Consider the following 12,892-nt stretch of genomic DNA (forward strand, 5'->3'; position numbering starts at 1 on the left):
ACTTTTTCAGAGTCAGCAATACAAAGCAAAGTACTCGGTCTTTGGGTAAGGTGATTTGTTTTCAGTTAATTCTAATTACTAAAATAAAAGAATAAATAAAACTAACTCTTAAGTAGTACCTACTATATGCTAGGCACTTTTATAAGGAATTTCTGTGTATTAACTCATTTAATCTTCACATGGTTCCCTATAAAGTATTACCATATCAGTCATCTGTTGCCGTGAACAAACTATAGCTAAAACAATAGCCATTTTATTTACTTTTGAGTCTGTGGGTCAACAGTGTGAAGCCAGCTGTGCAGTTCTTCTGGTCTCATGTGGAGTTACTCATGTTGCTGCTGACACCTGGTGGCTCAGCTAGTGCTAGATGTTCTAAGATGGCCTGACTCTTGCTGTGACAGTTGGTGCAGGTTGTTACCTGGGCCTCGTATCTCCATGGGCTTCTTTATTTGGCAGTTTCAGGGCAGCAATAGAAGGCAAGTCCCACTGTACAAGTGCTTCTTAAACCTCCACTTATGTTTCATTGGGTAAAGCACATTAGGTGGTCTGGGGTGTTTCCCAGTAATCACTTCAACTCTCCATTAGCAACTGGATATCCTACAATTCAGTTCAGTTCGGTTCTTACACTGACTACCTGGAGTAATCATCAGATCCCACAGGTTAAAGGGCTCAGTCCCATGAGACTGTCCCCACTTTAGTTGCCAGTCATTAAGTCTTGGGCCACCCGTCCTTCTGACTGACTGGCTATAAAGTCAGGGTTTCCACAACCCCCTGCTCAGGTTGATAATTTGCTAGAATGGCTCACAGAACTCTGTTGCTTTTATCAGTTTATTTGCTTTACTTGCTATTATTGGTTTATTATAAAGGATACAACTCAGAAACAGTGAAATGGAAGAAACATATAGGCCAGGAAGGATGGGTACATACAGAGCTTCCATACTCTCTCTGAGCACACCACCCTCCTAGCACCTTGATGTATTCACCAACTCAGAAGTTCTCCAAACCGTCATTTAGGATTTTTTATGGAGGTTTCATCACATAGGCACAATTGATTATTGATTCAGTCTTCAGCTCCTCTCCCATCCCCCAGAGGTTACGGTATGGGGCCTAAAGTCCCAGGCTTTTAATTAAGGTTTGGTTTATTTTTTGCAACTAGTCCTCATCCTGAAGCTATTAAGGTGCCTGCCAAGAGTTGCCTCATTAGAACAAAGATGCTCCTATTATTCCTATCACTTGGGAAACTGGGATATTCCAAGGGACGTAAGAAATCCAAGGGATTTCAAGAATTGGAGACAAAGACCGAATGTATGTGTCTTATTAAATGCCCATGGTTAAGCCCAGATTAAAGGAGGTGACCACCCCTTGATGGGAAGAACAGGGAAGTCACATGGCTAAGTCAAACAGGGATAGGAAAAATTGTGTTGTTCTGTACCCTACCACACATTGTTAGTTACATTTTATAGACACAGAATCTGAGGCAGAAGTGCCATTTACTCTATGTTACCTAGGTGGTAGGAGGCAGAATCAGAATTCAGACTCAGGCAGTCTGGCCCCAGACCCTCTGATAGTAACCACTTTATTATACTTCCTTTTTATCAAGGCAATCCATTTTTTAGAAATTTCTTTGGGGTACCTGGGTGGTGTAGTCAGTGAAGTGTCCAACTCTTCAGTTCGGGTCATGATCTCAGGGTCGTGAGATCGAGCCCAGTGTTCGGCTTCACGCTCGGTGTGGAGTCTGCTTAAAGTTTCTCTCTCCCTCTCCCCCTCCCCACCTCCACCCCCTAAAATAAATAAATCTAAAAAAAAAAAAAAAAAAGAAATTTGATTATACTGTTATACTGCCTCTCAATCAGTATATCCATAATTGAAAAATTTCTTTGTTTCCAAATGATAAAGGTGAAGATTCTTAAAAAGTAATGAAGACATACTTTAAGTCCCCTCAGTTTGCTATGCATGAAATGTATCAGGCTGATGGTCTTGTAACACTGGGGAGATGGTGGTAGACAGGTATACAAATAGCTTTCTAATTTAAGATTGACTGTGGTAAGTGCTAGAAAAGAAGCAAAAAGTCTCATGGGAGCTTTTGATTCTAGATCGTGTATACTCCTTGAAAGCAAGGGCTGTCTTTTCCTTTGTATCCCTAGCATGTATAGGACTTAGAACAAAGTAGAGAGGATTAAATGATTAATATTGAAATCTGGAAGGCACAGAAAAGTAGAAAGGAGGGACAAACAAAGCAGGAGTGAACCTGACAAGTTCACTAACTGTGATAAGTTAAGTCTTGCTGAGTGACTTATTTATTTGTACAACTATGTTAAAGATTAAATGAGTGGCTCCTGGGTAGCACAGTCGGTCGAGCGTCTTGCTCTTGATTTCGGTTTAGGTTGTGATCTCAGGGTCCTGGGATTGAGCTCAGCGTGAAGTCTGCTTAAGACTCCCTCCCTCCCCTTGCCCCTCCCCACTGTGCATGCTCACACTCTCTCTCAAATAAAGCTTTAAGAAAAGATTAAATGAGGTAAGGCAGATGAGAAGACATTTTTGTCTAGTACAGTGCCTGGCACTTAGTAAGTGCTTACTCAGTGATTTGTCATTACTGATCATCCTTATCATCAAGGGGTGGGATTGTGGGATATTAGGCTAAATTGAGAGGGAGGAGGATGGGTCTAAGTGCTCTGACTGTATCTGAGCAAAGCAGCAGGAGAGGGAGAGGAGCCACTGTCTGATTCTGTCTTCTTATCCCTGATATTTTCTGCTCCATCTGACCTATAGAACAACATAGCTGAAGTTAGAGAACTCTCTTCCCAGCTGGTGACTGAAGATGTGGTGAAACATATTAGCAGCTTGCTCCATAGCAAAGAAATGGAAGTCAGCTATTTCGCTGCGGGCATCATAGCCCACCTGACATCTGACAAACAGCCCTGGATGTCCCATGACCTTCAGAGGACTGCTCTTCTCCAGGATCTGGTACAAGGACCAGTCCTCTTTACAAGCTCTGGAATAATCTCTTCTTGCAAGATACTGATTTTTCTAGATAATAAGAATTTTAGAAATATGTGTTCATTGTAGAAAATGGGAACTATAATAGAAAAGTCTAAAGAAAATATTCTAAATCACTCATACCCTACCATCCGATACCAACCTTGGTAACGCTTTGTTACATTCCTTCTGATATTTTTCTTTTATAAAAGTTACACATGCAAATAGTTGTATATGGCTTTACCAGTTCTCTTTCCCACTTTCAGCTCCTTTTTAAGCTTTTTTTTTTTTTTTTTTTTTGGTATTTACCTCCATATCTCTAAATAACATCTGTTGCTACTTCTTGATTTTGCAGTAATAGGCATTATCTGTTCATTCATTTTCCCACTCTGGAAAATGAAGATTCTTTTTCTCATTGTCCCTATGCACATGCTTTCCTACACTCCGAGTATAAATCTTCTTTCAGTATATTCAATTCAGTATATCCATTTCAGCTTCTCAGAGACTTCTTTCCTAGAACCTTCTGTTTTCTTCCATCTGGTCTGCTTATTTGTGTATCTGCCATACTGCTGTCATCTTGGGATATTCCTTTACTAGCATCCTGGGGATTCTCTTTGCCTCTCTGGTGTTGGAATCCTTATTTTCTGGATTGCATTCCTTCTGTTTTTTTATGAACTCCCTTATTCTGTTGGATCATACCTAGTAGTTTCCTAAGAAGAAATGCATGAAATAGAAAACTTCAGACCTTCTCTGTTTGAAAAGGCCATTTTACCTTCACATTTAATTGGTCACATGGCTGGGTATAGAATTTTAGTTTTGGAATATTTTCCCTTCAGAATTTTTAAGCTGTTGTTTCTTTGTCTTATTTCTCGGTATCACTGTTAAGAAGCCACATGCCATTTTCCCTTGGGACCTTTAGGATCTTTGTACTCAGTGTTTGGAAATCTCAGCAGTGTGCTTTGATGTAGGTTTATTTTCTTCTATTATGTTGGCTACTTATTGCTCTGGAAGCTTGTTTCCTTTAGTTCTGGGAAATTTCTTTCCTACCCTCCCTCTTCTTCTGTTTTTTTCTGAGATGTCAGCCTTCGCGGACTCATTTTTTTCTTACCAATTTCACTTTTTGTCCTTTTTTAAAAAAATCTTTTTAAGTTTCCACTCCTATTGGATTTTGCATTTATATTTTTATTTTAGATATTTCATTATATAATTACATTTTAATATAATTTTAACATTTATTATGTATACTTACATATTTATATTATATTTTTATATTTCTGTTTTTAATTTCCAAGAACTCTTTTTTGTTCTCCATGCTTCTTTTTTTATACAATATCGTACTCTTTTTCCCTGGTTGCTGTATCTACTATCTCTTTAAAAGTATTAATGATTAGTTTGGGTTTTGTTTTATTTTTTAAGTTTTTCTCTTCCTTCAGGGTCTCTGTTTCCTACAAGTTGCTCTTTCCCCCTATTTTGTTCCTTTATGTTACAGATTTTCTTAAAGTATTTGGTGATCCTCAGCTGTCCAGTCATATCTAAGAGTGGGGCTGTTTGGAAACTGCATGCTGATGGGTAGAGCTTGTCAACTGTGGGTTTCACTTGGAGTGATCTGGATTAGTCATTGTCATTGTTATTAGATCCTTTGTCCTGAGCTGGTTGGAATTTACCTAAGGAAGAAACTTTGCTTCTCCTGGCTGAAAATTACAAGCTTGGTTCCAGCAGTCTGAAAGTCTGCTAGAGGATGAGAGTTGAGGACAGGGGACTCTGAGCATTTATCATTTAGATTTTCACTTCATGGCCTGTTTTATCACGGTATGCCCACTCTCAGTTGTTCACAAGGTTGGCCGGTCCAGAAATTGTTGTAAGGGGTGGGAGAGAAGATCTGGGAGTCTTGATTCTTTAGTACGTTCAACCAGTCCTCCTGTTTTCAATCCTACCTCATCTCACTTCCTGAAGTACCTGGTGTGCCGAATTTTTAAGTCTCTTGGGGGTTCTGTTCAAATTGGTTCATTTTTTAACATTCCCCAGTGCTAGAGCTATTAAATCATTTACCATTTTCCTTCTGCTTTGTTCTTGTATGTTTGCCTTTTTTTATCTTAAACCATTTGTACTATTCTGTTCATGGGATTTAGGAAAGGAATGGATGCATGCTCAATCCTGCATCTTTAAACAGAAGCCCCCTTTTATTGCACTGTTTTCCACATGTCTTTGTTCATGTTTTACATATATAATGGTTATCTAATTGATATTCTGGCAGGTAGGGATAACTTAATTTGGGTGATCATTCCCATATTTTGAAATTTTGTTTTTTCATATATGTGCAATTATAAATGACATGAAAAAGCCTATTCTGACCTTTTAAAAATTATGGAATACAATACTAGAATCTTGGTTTCTTTTTGTATAGTATGCAACCATCCAGAATTGGCCAAGTTCAAGTTGTAAGATGACAGCATTGGTGACTTACAGGTAATCTCGTGATGGTGTAGTACTTCTCTTAAAGCTTGTCCTCATTGTACTATGTAGAGGCCATGGTATAGTGATAAAATATTATAGTCAAATAACCTTATGTTCAAATCTTATTTCTGTGATTTGGGGAAAATCACTTTTAGAAGGTCTCTGAGAGTCAGTTTTCCTCATCTGTAAAATGAGGCTTTCTGATAGTGTGCAAGATCGAGGATTAAATGAGATATTGAATGTAAAGAGTGTCTGACAGAAATGCAGTTTCTTAAACATTAGCTTCTGATATATGCTCAGCAATGTATCTTTCTCAGTGAGGAAATGACCCTGTGTGGAAAAAGTTGAAGATAATTCTTATATCCCTGACGCTAGCCTGAGTTCTGAATGAACGTCTTTGTGCCTTTTTAGATCCTTCAAGGCATTTTTCCCACTCCTTGGCAACTTCTCCCAACCAGCAGTTCAGCTCTGGGCCCTATGGGCAATGTATCATGTCTGCAGTAAAAACCGTATGTATTCACAATAATAGTTTTCCAGCTGTTTTTCTATATAAAGACTAAGTTCAAGATGGAATTTTGGAAATGTGTTCACCTGTGTACTGAATTTAACTGTTATTTATTTTTAAGATTTTATTTATTTTGGAAGGTGTGAGGGGGGAGGGGCAGAAGGAGGAGGGACTCTCAAGCAGACTCCCCATTGAGCATGGAGCCTGACACAGGACTCAATATCATGACCCTGAGATCATGACCTGAGCTGAAATCAAGAATTAGATGCTTCACCAACTGAACCACCCAGGTGCCCCCTGAATTTAACTCTTTTAAAAAAGAAATTGGAAAATGTTTTTGTTTAAAAAAAAAAAAATGCTACAGAATTGGGGGAATGGGATAACTGGGTGATGGGCATTAAGGAGGGCACTTGAAGTAATGAGCACTGGGTGTTGTATGCAACTGATGAATCACTGAATTCTACCTCTGAAACTAATAATATGTATATGTTAATTAAATTGAATTTAAGTAAAAAATTTAAATAAAATAAAATTTTAAATGCTATAGAATTATATATTTGGGAGTAGATGTCAAGTTGTATAGAAACTGAAAGGTGGCTTCCACTCCTATTCCCCACAGGCAAGTACTGTTATAGTTATCAAATTATTAACTGTCCTTCCAAAAATACTTTTCTATACACATACTGTAGTTAATAAATACTGTATGTAAATATGAATGGTTTTTTTAAAAGATTTTTATTTATTTATTTGAGAGAGACTGAGCATGAGCAGAGGGGAGAGGGGCAGAGGCAGAGGGAGAAGCAGACTCCCCGCTGAGCAGGGAGCCCAATGTGGGATCACAACCTGAGCAGAAGGCAGACACTTAACTGAGCCACCCAGGCGCCCAATATGAATGTTTTTAAATGAAATGGGCTCATTCTATGCATGCTGTCCTATAGTGTCCTCTTTTCACTCAGCAGTTAATCATGAGTAATACTTTTCCTGTAGTAATACATACATCCGCGTCTTTGTAATGGTCTGTGAGAGGCTGGGGCATCAGGAGACAGGAGCTGTTTCCCAGCCAGATGAAATGTTTTTCTATGTTTGGCTGTTTTGAGCATTGGGGGCTTACATTCTTTCGTCAGGGTTATTGTAAAAAATTTTTGCTTTTATTATAAAAGAAATATAGGCTATATTTTTGTACTAAAAAACACAAGAGATAACATTTAGCATTAAAGGATTAGTTACCAAAAAAAGTATAAAATTCTAAAAATAACTAACAAATATGAGACCTATATGCAGAAAATTGAGAAATAATTGAAAAACCTGAAGTGATTATAAGACATACTATATTCCTAGGTGGAAAGACTTGAGACAGATGTCAGATCTTTTCAGTTTATGAATATACTACAATTCAAGTGAATGAGTGCGATATGAGGGATCTGAAAATTATTCTAAAGTTAACCTGGCAGAATACACAGGAAAGAACGTTAGGAGCTTGCCTTAATAGTTCTCTTTAAATTGTAAAAAAGTATTCTGAGGGGGTGCCTGGGTGGATCACTTGATTAAGTGTCTGCCTTCTGCTCAGGTCATGATCCCAGGGTCCTGGGACCCAGCCCCATATCTGACTCTCTGCTCAGTAGGGAGTCTGCTTCTCCCTCTGCCCCCTGCCCCTGCTCAGTTGCTCTCTCTCTCTCTCTCTCTCTTGCACTCTCAAATAAATAATAAAAAAATTTTTTTAAAGATTTTATTTATTTATTTGACAGAGAGAGAGACAGCCAGCGAGAGAGGGAACACAAGCAGGGGGTGTGGGAGAGGAAGAAGCAGGCTCCTAGCGGAGGAGCATGATGTGGGGCTCGATCCCAGAACGCTGGGATCATGACATGAGCCGAAGGCAGATGCTTAACGACTGCGCCACCCAGGCACCCCCAAATAAATAAAATCTTAAAAAAAAAAAAGAAAAGAAAAGTATTGTGAATGGTGCTGGCATATGAACAGATACAGGCAAATCTGCCAGTCATACTGGCCCTGAACCAGACTTTAGTATATGGCAATTAAGTATAAGAACTAGAATTTAGTTGAGTACTCTCTGTGCCAGGCAGTGTTGCGAGGTCTTTATAAGTTAACTCATTTAGTCTTCACAACAACTAGAAGAGGGTGGCATTATTATTATTATTATCCATCTGTTACAGATGAGAAAACAAGGCACAGAGAACTTAAGTAACTTGCCCAAAGTTAAAATAGGTAGCAACTAGCATTACTCCAGATCACCACTACTAATTAAACTGCTTAGTATTTCTTCACTATATGGATCCAGTCTGCTTTAGATGGACATTGTTTCTAGTCTTTTCTATTATAAGCACTAGTTTAGTGAATATTAACATATTCATATACAATGAGTAGACATACACACTATCTCTTTCTGTTTATCAAGTGAAGATGCACATTTGGGTAATTAAGAGGACAGATGCTAGAACAAGACTACCTGTGTTCTGTTCCCAGTTTCTACCATTTACTAACTGGGAACTGGAGCAAGTTACTTGACCTTACTGCCCCAGTTTCCTTATTTATAAAATGGGGATTAAAAATACCTACTTCATAGGGCTGTTACGAGAATTAAGTGGGTGAATATTTGTTAAGCATTTAAAGCACTGCTTGGCTCATAACATTAGTTCACACATAGTACATAGCATTTGTTGAAGAAAATAACGTCATTTTGCAAGTGTGTACGTTCATCTGCAGAATACATAGACTTGCTGAGTCAAAGTGTTAGGAACATTTATAATTTTTTTTTTTAAAGATTTTATTTGTTTATTCGACAGAGATAGAGACAGCCAGCGAGAGAGGGAACACAAGCAGGGGGAGTGGGAGAGGAAGAAGCAGGCTCATAGCAGAGGAGCCTGATGTGGGGCTCGATCCCATAACGCCAGGATCACGCCCTGAGCCAAAGGCAGACGCTTAACCGCTGTGCCACCCAGGCGCCCCAAGGAACATTTATAATTTTGATACGTATTGCTAAACTGTTTCCCAGAAAATTGATTACCAGTTTTCATTCCTGTCAGCAATATGTGAGAGCTTGCCAGTCGCCTTACATTCTTACAACAACGTTTATCTTTGCCAGTCTAAGGTGAAAATGATAGTCTCACTTGACCTTTAAGTGCTGTTAACCTTGGTCTTTCTGATTTGAAGGAAGTCTTGCAAATATTTTTTCCCCAGTTTATCGTCTTTTTTTTTTTTTTTAAAGATTTTATATATTTATTTATTTGACAGAGAGAGAGAGACAGCCAGCGAGAGAGGGAACACAAGCAGGGGGAGTGGGAGAGGAAGAAGCAGGCTCCCAGCGGAGGAGCCTGATGTGGGGCTCGATCCCAGAACACCGGGATCATGCCCTGAGCCAAAGGCAGATGCTTAATGACTGAGCCACCCAGGTGCCCCCCAGTTTATCATCTTGACTTTGTTCATTGTGTTTAGTCAGCCTTTTTTTATATGGCCTCTGAATTTCAGGTCACAGTTAACCTTTTCAAAATTGAGAATTCTCAGCTATTTAAAAATGTTACTCTTCCCCTATACTTTCCTTATGGAATGTCTATCACAAGTATCTTGTACCTTCTCTCACTTTATCCTGCACATCCTGTAGACTTAAAAAATAATAATCCAGGGGCGCCTGGATGGCTCAATTGGTTGAACGTCCGACTCTTGATTTCCGCTCAGGTTGTGATCTCCGGGTTGTGGGATTGAGCCCCATATGGGGCTCCGTACTGGGCATGGGGCCTGCTTGTCCCTCTCCCACCCCCACTTACTCTCTCTTTCTCTCAAAAATAAATAAATAAAATCTTTCAAAAAAATGTGTAAGAAAACAATTTCCATGTCTTTGTTTTTTTGTGCCACATTCTTGGTAATTGCAGTGTTTTTAGATCATTGTCTCTCTCTGTGTCTAATTGGCTTTTGGACTGATTAAGAGAGTCCTTTTAGACTGCATTGTAGCCATGTTCCTTCAGCAGTTTTGTATTTGCTTCTGTCAGGTGCTCTAGAGGTTTCTCTGGGATTGAACTAATTTTTATGTTAACTTCTCAGCTCAAGGGTTCCCAGAACATTTAGGGGTAGTATAAATTCAAATCCTGTACCAACTCAGTATTGTGGTTATGGATTCTTGGGAAAGACTTGTCCAACCCACTCCTGTATACCCCACCTAGAGCCCAGAACAATCATAAAGATGTTTCACTGTCTTATCCCTTCTCCTGTATAGTCCTTTGAGGGACCAGCTTTTTGCACTGATACATATTTTATTATATACATATGGCTTCTAACTTCGTAAGTTAAAACCTAAATTCTTGAATTACTGGCCTTTTCTGCCCCAGAATAACTCTAGGTAGTTACATGAGCTTAGGTGCTCTCTGCTCTTTCTATCTGGCTCCTGGACAAATCCTTTACTTTGTATACATGAGTATGCATTTATAATTTTCTGTTCTATTTTATCCAGCATCTGGTGTTCTCAAGTTATCTAGCTCAACATAATGCCTGAACTTGAAATGTTTATTATATATGTGATAAATGAAGTTCTTATTCTTTTAGCTAGGATTAGAGATTTTGAAGCCTGGAGTTGTCTGGAAGTAAACATACTAAACATTTATCGCACTACACAAGTCAAGCATTATTTAAGTTTTGACATATTTCTTTTGAATTGACTAATGTCAAGGGGCTTAAACCATGGTACCTGTTCTTCAGAAAGGTGAATGAGTTGACTTGGGAATGTTTAAAATGCCAATTTGTCCACCAGGTTTCTTTGTTCGATTTTCTTTCAGCCAGCAAATACTGCAAAATGTTAGTTGAAGAAGGAGGACTGCAGCTTTTGCGTGACATCCAGGAGCACAGTGAGGCAGACCCCCAAGCACAGCAGATTGCAGCCTCCATTCTAGATGACTTCAGAATGCACTTCATGAACTATCAGAGACCCGCTCTGCGTTGAATGCCCTTCTGAACCTACGGGGCTTCGGAGATGCTCTCTGTTCTCAGTGTCAGGACTCCTGCCTTGCCAGCAACTGAATGTTGAAACCAGTTGTCATTGGAGTTTGTGAGTTGGCCACCTCACTGGCCTTTTATTGTTGATTTTCTGTAGGCTATAAAAAGGTTGGTTTTGAATGATAGCCATAGCCATAATCCCAAACACAAGTTGGAATCATTTTGAGAACACCTCTTCAGCTGTTTTGAAAAATCAAGCCTCAGACCCTGGGAAGACCTGTAAACTTGTGTTACAGCAGCTCTGCCAGTTACTTTTCCTAACCCTGGCCAGTTTCTTAATTGGCAGTTTATCAGAGGAAGGGGAAAAGAAAGACCTACAGGGAGACTTTGGTATTTATGTTAAATTTCATGTTTGAAAGAATATCCTGAGTTGTTATTCCTAGTTATGTGAGGCTAACAGAAAAGTACGTGAAAAAGTTCTGGGAAATATATGATTATAAATGTGTTGTTTAAAAGGCACAGTCTCCATTGGAGGGAAGGAACAAGGGGGGAAATTTTTTTTTTTAAATAAATACCAAAGTATCTTACACTTGTGGGGTAGAGGGAAGAAAAATAACTTTTTTTTTTTTTTTTTAACAATTTTGGATATTCTGCCTCTGGCCTTTCTTCCTCCAACTTTACACATTAGACTGAGTGAACATAACATTCTGTGTAAGTGGGTGTGGTGGTGGAAAATAGTAGAACTTGGGACTTTGAGTGTTTAGATGAAGATTATATGGGGACTATATATCTTGATTCTGTAAGGTTTTGATTTTAGTGGGATTGTGACCAACCCAAGAGGAAGAGGAAGCCAGAAAAAAGACTTTGCTATAGATTTCAAGAGTGCTCTTGCCTAGCACGGAGGCAAGAAAAATAGGGGCTTTTGAGAACCAGCCTCAACTGCAGTATACACTACCAGAAGTTCTGTTTGTGTCCTTTGCAAACCTCCTCTGTGGAAAGAGTATGAATTCCTTCCTCATTACTGACAGCTAACGAAATGTGTCTTGCCATTCATCTGTCCAAAGAACAAAAGTAAATTCCTTTTTGATTAGTAGCATATTTTCATACTAGATATTTGTGCTTTTAGCTGGCTGGACTCTTAACTGGGGTACTGTGTACCATCTTTTGGAATCAGATGAGGCTTATCCTTACTCTGAATCATATTCGAAATTCTTGCTCACCAGTGTCCCACTGGATAAGGGGAATTTGTAACCTGTTTCCTTCTACAGTTCTGAAACTGCACTGTATTTTCTCTTATTCACTGTTCTGCATAATTCCAAAAGGCTGTCTTCATTTCCTGACCTGGGTTCTAGTACTTTAGAACATTCTGGTACCAGATACTAGCTCTTGCTAATGTGAGGATGTGGTAGGAGCTAGTGCCTGTTGAGGCACCCCTCCAAGTTTTACTTCATTCACAACAGTCCTCTGGGATAGATAAGTTGTATTCTCCCCATTTAACAGATAAGAAAAAGGAAGCTCAGTAAGGTGGTTATTTTCCACGGAGTAGTTACAGCTAATGCATAATTCCAGCTAATATGGTTGGTTCTGGGCTCTTCTGTGTTACTCTTTCTTCCAGGAAGAGAGTACACAGCCTTAGGCACACTTGTATTTAGCAGCATATCAACAGTGTTACTGGTATATATCTGTGCCCTTGGCTACGTGTCCCTAGGCCAGGCGTAGGCCCGGGGAGCTCAGATGAATTAAAGAACGACCAGAAGGCCACAGCTTAAGATGCAGCCTTCTCTTCTCCTACCTTAGTACAGGAGGAGGGCTAGCTAGTATGCACGTGCGTTTATCAGCCCCCATCATTTCTAAGTGCCCATTTCCTGACCCTCCATTCTCTTCCTCAGACTTAACCGACCCCTTCTCAGTGCTCCTGAAGGCTACGCACCACAGCCATCGAAGATTGCCTGCCACCTTATATAGTTCACAAAAGGTTTTCACAGTGATAATTTCATTTGGTTCTCATAAGAACATTGT

General features: G+C 39.3%; 1 protein-coding gene across 1 annotated transcript in view; it reads left to right on the forward strand.

Moving 5' to 3' along the window:
- Nucleotides 1–11,016, forward strand: part of ZYG11A (zyg-11 family member A, cell cycle regulator) — a 70,372-nt gene extending 59,356 nt beyond the window's left edge. The window contains exons 10-14 of the mRNA XM_045799515.1: nt 1–45; nt 2,770–2,964; nt 5,381–5,442; nt 5,842–5,939; nt 10,717–11,016. Of these exons, the coding sequence (XP_045655471.1) occupies nt 1–45; nt 2,770–2,964; nt 5,381–5,442; nt 5,842–5,939; nt 10,717–10,880 (564 nt within the window). The 3' untranslated portion in view covers nt 10,881–11,016. The remainder of the gene's footprint in view (nt 46–2,769; nt 2,965–5,380; nt 5,443–5,841; nt 5,940–10,716) is intronic.
- Nucleotides 11,017–12,892: the final 1,876 nt, after the last annotated feature.

The sequence above is a fragment of the Ursus americanus genome, chromosome 12, assembly GCF_024610735.1.
Source record: "Ursus americanus isolate L20-20 chromosome 12, mUrsAme1.1.p, whole genome shotgun sequence".
NCBI classification, from domain to species: Eukaryota; Metazoa; Chordata; class Mammalia; order Carnivora; family Ursidae; genus Ursus; species Ursus americanus.